Genomic DNA, 8043 nt, shown 5'->3' with positions numbered 1-8043 from the left:
AACTGTCTATACAGCACTCGACATCACCACAGGACAAGAGGTGGGTGTGAGCAGCCCCAGCAGATTTGGCAGGGGTTCAGCGCTTTCCCCCCTGGTGTGAACAGCGGATGGGCTTTCGGATCGCCAGGAGATCTTTACTGCAAAGACTTCCACATGGCTGGGGGCTTGTGGCTGGGGGTGGGGGCAGTGTCCGAACACTGGGCTCCCCCCTGGGCTGCACAATCACTGACGGACACCCACCCCTCATCCTGCCCAGCCGCACGCCCGACGTGCAGCCCCTCAGCCATGTCTCCCCACCCACGCACCATTCCGTGCCCCCCCAGCCGTATGCCCCCCAAGACCCCAACTACGCACCCCTCCATTTCCATTTACCCCCTCAGCCGTGCCCCCCCCATGCCCCTCACCCACTTTGGGCCGAGCTCTCCTGTGCTCCCCAGCCATGTCCCCCCACCCAGCCATGCCCCCCCCCCATTTTGGGCGATGCCCCCTGAGCCCCTCCAGCCATGCCCCTGCACCCCTGCTGGCCCCTCCCCCCGTGCTTTGCCCGCACCCCCGGGCTCCGCTCCCCTGCCCGCGCGCCCCCGACCCGGCCGTGGCCCCGCCCCCCGCCCCTCCCCATTGGCTCCCGCCGCGCCGCTCCCCTGTTAGTTTTCGAATATAAATAGGGGCGGCCGCGGGCGCGCGCCCCCCCCCCTCGCGCACCGGACGGCGGAGCATCGGCGCGGCCCCGCTCCGCTCCGCCGGGGCCGGGAACGGTCGCTCCAACGGGTGTCATTAACGCCTCCCTTCCTTTCCTGCACTCGCCATGGCGGCGCAGGGCGGCCCCGGTGGCCGTGGGCTAGCCGGAGTGGCCAGGAGGCGAGCGGGCATGTCGCCGGTCACCCCGCTGACGCTGGATATGGACAAGCTGGTGGGACTGGGAAGGTGAGTGGAGACGGGGGGGCTGCCCCGCACCGCACCCCCCTCCCCCCCACGCGTGAATGCTGCCGGCTCAGGGCAGTGCTGAGCGCGGAGGGGGGGGACACCCCCCACCGCCCCACCCGAGGGGGGCACCCCGAGGGGTACCGGTGGGTCCCCACGGGCTGATCGCCGCCCCCGCCCTGCCCGCAGCCACTGGGACACCCCGAAGCGGCGGGTGGCGGGGCTGTCCTTGCAGAGGCGCCGGGCCAGCCCGTGCCGGGGGTCGGCAGCCTTGGGCTCCCCCCGCAGCTCCGTCTCCTCCGAGTCCTCGGACGCGGGTGAGCGATGGGTGCTGTTGCCACACCCGCCCCTGCCCCGACCCCCCTCCTCCCCGGGGCTGGGGGTGTGCAGGGGGAGCTGTGCCGGGGGGGTGGGCGTTGGGCAGGGGGTCACTGCATGCAGGGAGGGGGCTGGGAAGGCAGGGGAGGGGTTTGAGGGTGGGGAAGGGTCTTTCTGGGGGTGCACGTGGGAGCCGGGTCCCCCGCTCTGTCTCAGCTCCTGGTCATGCTCTGAGTCAAACTGGGATTTTAAACGGGGATTTCCACCCCAGCGCTTCCTTCCCTGTGCTGGATGATGGGTGGGAGCCCCCCCACCCGCCCAGCCCTGCACCCCGGGGGGGGGGCTCGGCTGTGGACCACCCCAGTGGGGGTCCCTGGGCAGGGTGATGTGGGACATGTTGGCTAGGATGGGTGGTTCCAGGGTCGTCCCTTTGCTATGCTGGGGGACGGGGGAAGCTTTGGGTGAGGGTCCCGCCTGAGCACACAGCAGATCCCACCCTGTGGCCCCCTCCCCAGCGCTAGAAGGGAACACAGCTGGGGTGGGGGGGGCTCCCCTGCACCTTGCCAGCGCCCCACAGGAGCGGGGGGGGACCTGTGCTGGAGCAGGGTCCCGGGGGCACGGCGTGCCTCCCACCCGCCTCCCCCGGTGCTATCCCTGCCCCTTGTTCCCGCAGGAGTGGGGCTGGACTCCCCCACGCAGGAGGACCCCGCGGCACTGGAGGAAGTGTGAGTGTCCCTCGCCCCGCGTCCCCCCACTCCGGGAGGTCTCCACCCTTGCCCACTGTGTCCCCCCGCTCACCCTCCCCAGGCTGCCTGCAGTGCCCACGCTCGGCCTGTCCCAGCCTTGCTGGGGGGCTGTGCTTCCAGCTGTTCCCTCCACCCCAAAATTGATTTTTGGTGGGGGGTGGTGTGAGAAACCACCTCTAGTGGGGCTGTCGGTGCTGGTGCTCGGCCCAGCCCTGCTGCAGGCAGGGGTCTGGCAGCGGGTGCAGGCAGGAAGCCTCTGCGGTGCTGCCGTGCCAAGTCCTCCTCTGGCAGGGACGGCCGGCAGACGGCTCGCTGCCTCACCATGCAGTGGGGTGAGGGTGCTGAGCACCTCCCTGGGCTCCCAGCACCCCCGCCTCAGCCTCCTTGGGGTGCTGCTGCCCAGGCCTCGCAGATTTGGGGTGCAGGGATCAGCTGAGAGCCGAGCTCTGCGGGGCTGAGGGGCTCTGGGTGCCACGCCGGTGGCTTCGCCCACTCCCGGGGCCGTTGGCAGAGCCCCTCTCTGGCAGATGTCGGGTGACTGAGTAACTGGGGGCAGATGGTGATGCTGGGGCAGCCTTGGGGCTGGGTGGGCTGGGCTGCAGGGGACACGCCAGTGCCCCCTTCGTCCTGTCGCAGTGTGCAGCTGCATGGCCATATGGCCGACGGCCAGCATCCCCAGCATCCCCGCTGCCGGATTTACATACAGGTGGAGAGCGGGCGCCACTGCCACCAGCTACATCTGGGCCCCGAGTGGGGTCAGCGGGGTGCCCTGAACCACCCCAGGGTGCTGCTTAACCTCCCAGCCCAGATTGGGGTCCCCCCATCTGAAACCAGTGATTTCCAGATGCGGTTTTAACCCTTTGTGGGGCTGAAAGCCGCTCAGCTGTTCTCCCCTTGGGGGGGCTGATGACCCCTGCGTGGGGTGGGGGCCTTGTAAGGGCTGCGGCTGCCCATCCCAGGGGCTTCTGGGCTGCTCAGGCTGGGGCATGGGGTGCCATCCCCCCTAACCCTGGCTCCTCTCTTCCCGCAGCTTCGAGACAGCGATCCTAGAATCCAGGAGAGCTCTCAAAGAGTAAGTGAAGGGGCTCTGTCCCTGTGCCCAGACCCGAAAGCCAGGCTGTGCGTCTGCCCTTCCCTGGGGTTTGGATCAAGCTGTCGGTGTTGCTCAGTGGCTGGAGGAATTGCTGCCCTGGGGTCCTTCCAGGGAGGTCTCACCCCACTGTGGGGACCCAGGGGACAAGGGGGTCCATGCCAGCTTCGGGGCAGGGGGGGATGGGACGCTGCTGGTCCAGGGCATCTTCTCACTCATTCAATCCTTTTCTTTTTGCAGCAATAAGCTCCTTATCCGGAGGATCCACTCACTGCCGGTAAGTCCCGGGGGCTCTGCAGGGCTGAGCTGAGGGCGGCTGGATCCTGCTGTGCCCCTGGCTGAGCTGGGAGGAGGAGGAGGAGAAGGAGGAGGATGGAGCTGGGGAGCGCAGGGGCTGTGCAGCACCTCTCACCCCTCCCAACCTGCCCCGCAGCCACAGCTCCTGGGGGCCAGCCCGGTCCTGAAGAACATCTCCCACTCCCAGGAGTTCAACAGCCACGGGGCCAGGGAGCAGAGGGGCCCAAGGAAGCCCGAGGACAAGGTGAGGGGGGACAGCAAGGCTGGGGAGAGGGAGGCAGGACCGAGGAAGGGGCAGGGGGATGCCGTGCCCACCCCCCCCTCCCCCACTGCTGCAGGAGGGGTTTGTCTTCAAGAAGCTGCAGAGGCCAAGTCAGCGCAGCCGGCTGCCCGCCAGCGATGGGGCTGCGGGGAGGGACCCCCTCAGCCAGAGACTCGGCTCTGCACCCGGCCTGCTGGTGAGAGGGGCTGGGGGCGCTGAGAGGGGGGCACCGGGGGTGGGTGGTCCTGCTGCAGGGGCTGCTGAGCCGGGACCTGCCGCTCCAGCCTCCCTGTTTGCACTGGAGACCTGTGGGTGTGGGAGCTGGGGGGATTGGGGTCACTGTGTCTGCAAACAGGGCTGGTGTGGGGCTGGCCCCACTCCTGAGCCATGGGCTGTGTCGTGTCCCCTCCCCAGTTCGACACCCCCGAGAAGGAAAACGTCGCCCAGGGCGAGAGCCCCATCATCCTGCGCCGGTGCTCCTTGACCTCCTCCATGTCTGAAGAGGAAGATGATGGCTTTGTGGAGATCCTGGATGAGGAGGAGATGAAAGTAGGGAGGGCTCCTCCATCTGCGCAGCTGGATGGACCCTGGGCAGGGGCTCCGTCCCTGCCCAGGGGGGTGCGAAGCAGCAGTGGGACTCGTTCCCTTCATGCTCTCCTCTGTCTCTCCCCTGTGGCCCCCCCAGGTGCCCCCCCAGAAGAGCGATACCGACGGGCCACAGGGGATGGAGAACCTACTGACTGCGCCCCTGGTGAGGAAGGAGGAGGCTGAGCCGGTACGTTGGGTGTCTCGGGGGGTGGATGGGGCCCCAGGCTCCCCCTTCCTGGGGTCTCCAGGGTGGGGTCTGGGGGTGAGGGTCACTGGTTGGCCAGCAGCACACACCCCCCAGGGCTTTGGGCTTGTCCTGGGTGGTGTGCAGCCACTAGAGAGGGACCCTTTTGCCTTTGTTCTCGTGGTGCTGGGGAGGGTGTATGTGGGGGGAAAGCCGGACCCTTGGGCAGCGACACAGGCTCTCTCTCCACACAGTGTCCGGTGAAGCGCGGCAAGTGCCGGCAGCTCTTCCGCTCGCCCTCGATGCCCAGCAGCGTCACCAGGCCCATCCTGAAGCGGATAGACCGACCCCAGGACCGGGACACCCCCGTCAAGACCAAGCGACGGAGGAGCGTGGCCGGTAGCCCTGGCGAGGAGGCGGCAGTGGCGGAGCCGGTGGGTGATGGGGAATCCTCGGGGTGAGGCGTCCTTGCCCATCCCTGGTGGGACTGCCCGGTGCCACGGCTCTGCCGGCGCCCTCGCTAACGCTGAGGGGGGTGTCTCTGCTTCATGTCCCCACAGAAAGCGCGGCTGCTGTGCTCCAGGTCCTTCTGCCACGAGGAGATGGAGAACCTGCTGGCCAACGACCATCAGGAGCTCATCGGGGACTTCTCCAAGGTAGGGCTGCTGGGGGTGCTGCAGGCTTGGGGATGCCGCCTGCCCCCCTCTCCTGAAACAAAGGGGGACCATCAGTGGAGCCCTGCGCTGGTGCCAGAGCCCCAATACAGCTGGTGGCCCTTGTTTGGGACCAAGGGGACTTGGGGCTGAGACTCCAGCCTGAAGAGCCTGACCCGCTGCTCTTCCAGTGCCGCAGCGCTGTCCCTCTTGGGAGGGAGCAAACCTCGCAGGCGGGGGGTCTTCTGGGCTGGGGGGAGCGGGTGGCAGCCAGGACGTCTCCCCGGGGACAGATCCTGACCCAGCACCCGCCTCTCCTCCAGCCTTACCTTCTGCAGACGGTAGAGGGGAAGCACCCAGACCTGAAGTACATTTCTCCCGAAATGGTAAGGGAGCAGTGACCTCTTCCCCAAAAAAAACACCCCCACAGGGCTGCCTCCCTGCTCCCCCCTCCCCCCCGGTGACGGGCTCCCCCCACAGATGGTGGCAGTGCTGACGGGGCAGTTCAGCAGCCTCATCGAGAGCTGCGTGATCGTGGACTGCAGGTACCCCTACGAGTACGAGGGAGGCCACATCAAGGTCAGAACCGCTGCTGCGCCCCTCGGGGCTGGGGACAGGGTGGTCATGGGTGGGGGAGACACAAACCTGTCAAACCTCAGAGGGGCTGATGCCCCCCCCCCAAAGGTGCTGAACCCCCTGGAGGGGTTGAGAGCCTCCCCAAGGGTGCTGAGCACCCCCGGAGGTGCTGAGCCCCAGCTGGAAGGAGGAGGGGGGTGAAGGCATTCCCAACAGATGGGGGGGCAGGGTATAGAGGGCCACCCCCCCCCCCCGCCCCGAGATGAAATGGGAGGAGGGGGGGGCTGAAAGGGGCCCCTCTCCCTCGCCAGGGCGCCGTCAACCTGCCGCTGGAGCAGGACGTGGAGGAGTTCCTGCTGAAGAAGCCCATCGTGCCCTTCGACGCCAGCAAGAGGGTGATTGTCATCTTCCACTGCGAGTTCTCCTCCGAGAGGGGGCCCAGGATGTGAGTTTGGGGGTTTGGGGGGGGTGGGGTGGGCGCTGGGTTCTGCTGGACCCCCTGGACATGGCAGGATCCTATCTGGATGCCAATCCTGTCCCCTGTCCCGCAGGTGCCGGTTCATCAGGGAGAAGGACCGAGCCTGTAACGAGTACCCCCACCTCCACTACCCCGAGCTCTATGTCCTGAAGGGGGGGTACCGGGAGTTCTTCCCCCAGTACCAGGTAAGCCCCCCTAACTTTCACCCCCTGTGTGGGAGGGGGGGCGGTCCCTGGCAGGAGGGTGAGAGTGCTGGGTGGGGGGAAAACACCCTCTCCACTCCCCAAAACCCTGCCCTGTGAGGGGAAAGGGTCTGGCTCTGAGCATCCTCCATGAGGGTGGTACCTCCAGGGGAAGGGGGTTGTGCTGGGGGTCCTGGGGGGTGCTGGGTTTGCCCCAGGGGGTGGGGAGGGGGGCCTGCGGGTGCTGACAGAGCTGTGGGTGCCCAGATGCACTGCGAGCCCCAGGACTACCGGCCGATGGACCACGAGGACTTCAAGGAGGACCTGCGCAAGTTCCGCCAGAAGAGCCACAGCTGGGTGGGCGAGCGCAGCAAGCGGGAGCTCTACAGCCGCCTCAAGAACTTCTGAGGGACCCCCGCAGCCCCCTGCCCACCCCCTACCCGGGGCTGCCGGTGCTCACCGTCGCCCAGCCCAAAACCTGGTCGCCACCCCACCCCCCCACACACACAGCCCTCCCAGCTCTGTGCTGGGTGCCCTGCCCAGCATCGCCCCCCTCAGCAGCGCGGGGCAGGGGGCCATGGTTGTGGGGTTTTACCCCTTTTTTACCCTAAAAGGTGTTTAGGTTTTACCCCAAATGGTGGCTGGGGGCTGTAGCATGTGGGTGGGGAATGCCTAGGGGGGCTCAATCCCTGCCAGGTTCAAACTTCCTCTGGGAGTGGGGGTCAGGCTACCTCCCCTCCCCAGCATCAGGGATGGGGCTCGGGGGCTGTGGGGCAGCCCCCCAAGCCAGTGCCCCCCTTCCCCTTGCACCCTGGGCTGGGTGGGGGGTGGCTTTGCCAGCTTTGGGAAAGCCACGGGGCTGCAGCACGTGTCCCCCCCCCCCCCCCCCCGAGCCCTGGGGGGTGCCATGGAGCTGGGCAGACCCTCTCTGGGAGGCTGGGTGTCCACAGGGAAGGTGGGGACCCCCGTCCCTGAGGGCTGCGACCCCGCGTCAGCAAAGCTTAATTGGCAGAACTGTTACAGAAAAGCGCTTAAACGTCCTTTGCAGCCAGGGGGTGCTGCAGGGGGTGGGGCTTGGGGATGCCCCTTGTACCGGTCACTATTTGGGGAGTTCCTTGTTGTTGTGGTGTTTTGCCACCCCGTTGGTTAACTTTGGGGGGGCAGGAGGGGCTTCACCCCCACCCCAGAGTGGCTGCTGCCAAAGCACCACATGCTGGGGAGGGGGGAATGGCCCCTGTGCCCCCATGTCTTGTCTGTTTTTATTGGTTTTTTTTAACATTTCTGTTTAATAACTCTGTGAGGAGGGAAAGCCTTGGCTCTGGTCTGTGACTGCGCTGCGAATCTGAGGGGGGTCAGGGGTCCCCCCCCTGCTTTGAGGGTGGGGTTGGGGAGCTTGGGGGAATGGGAGAGCTGTTTAAAGGGGTGATGGCTGCCCTGTGGGGCTGGGGTCACAGCTGGACCGACCCCCTCAGGGCTGTGTGTGGGGCAGGAGGAGGGGTGGGGATGGTGGGGTGACCGTGGGGTCCCACAACTGGGACAGTGGTGTGTGGTGGGGGGGCACCCCCAGCTCGGTTGTTGTGCCCCTCATGCTCGCCCTACCACCTGCTGCCCCCCCCCAGGGTGATCCTGTGTCCCCAGGCCCTGTCACACACACCACCACTACCCCCCCTGCCCACGGGGTGATCCTGTGTCCCCCAGGCCTGTGACACCCTGACGTGCGGAAAAGACTTTACAACCCGAAAGGTTAC

General features: G+C 67.0%; 1 protein-coding gene across 1 annotated transcript; it reads left to right on the top strand.

Annotated features, from left to right (window-relative positions):
* The first annotated feature begins 1645 nt into the window (after positions 1-1645).
* On the top strand, positions 1646-6703 carry LOC147412325 (M-phase inducer phosphatase 2-like). Its single transcript, XM_086481475.1, has 13 exons — positions 1646-1660; positions 3016-3057; positions 3509-3616; positions 3711-3830; positions 4049-4183; positions 4335-4418; positions 4673-4840; positions 4967-5062; positions 5383-5445; positions 5540-5638; positions 5947-6080; positions 6187-6298; positions 6563-6703. The coding sequence occupies exons 1-13, from the start codon at positions 1646-1648 to the stop codon at positions 6701-6703; spliced, it is 1317 nt and encodes a 438-aa protein (XP_086337601.1).
* The last annotated feature ends 1340 nt before the right edge of the window (positions 6704-8043 follow it).

Source organism: Leptosomus discolor, unplaced genomic scaffold, assembly GCF_034619465.1.
Source record: "Leptosomus discolor isolate bLepDis1 unplaced genomic scaffold, bLepDis1.hap2 HAP2_SCAFFOLD_129, whole genome shotgun sequence".
NCBI classification, from domain to species: Eukaryota; Metazoa; Chordata; class Aves; order Leptosomiformes; family Leptosomidae; genus Leptosomus; species Leptosomus discolor.
The sequence above is the reverse complement of the archived record's forward strand: the minus strand, read 5'-3'. Positions and strand labels throughout refer to the sequence as shown.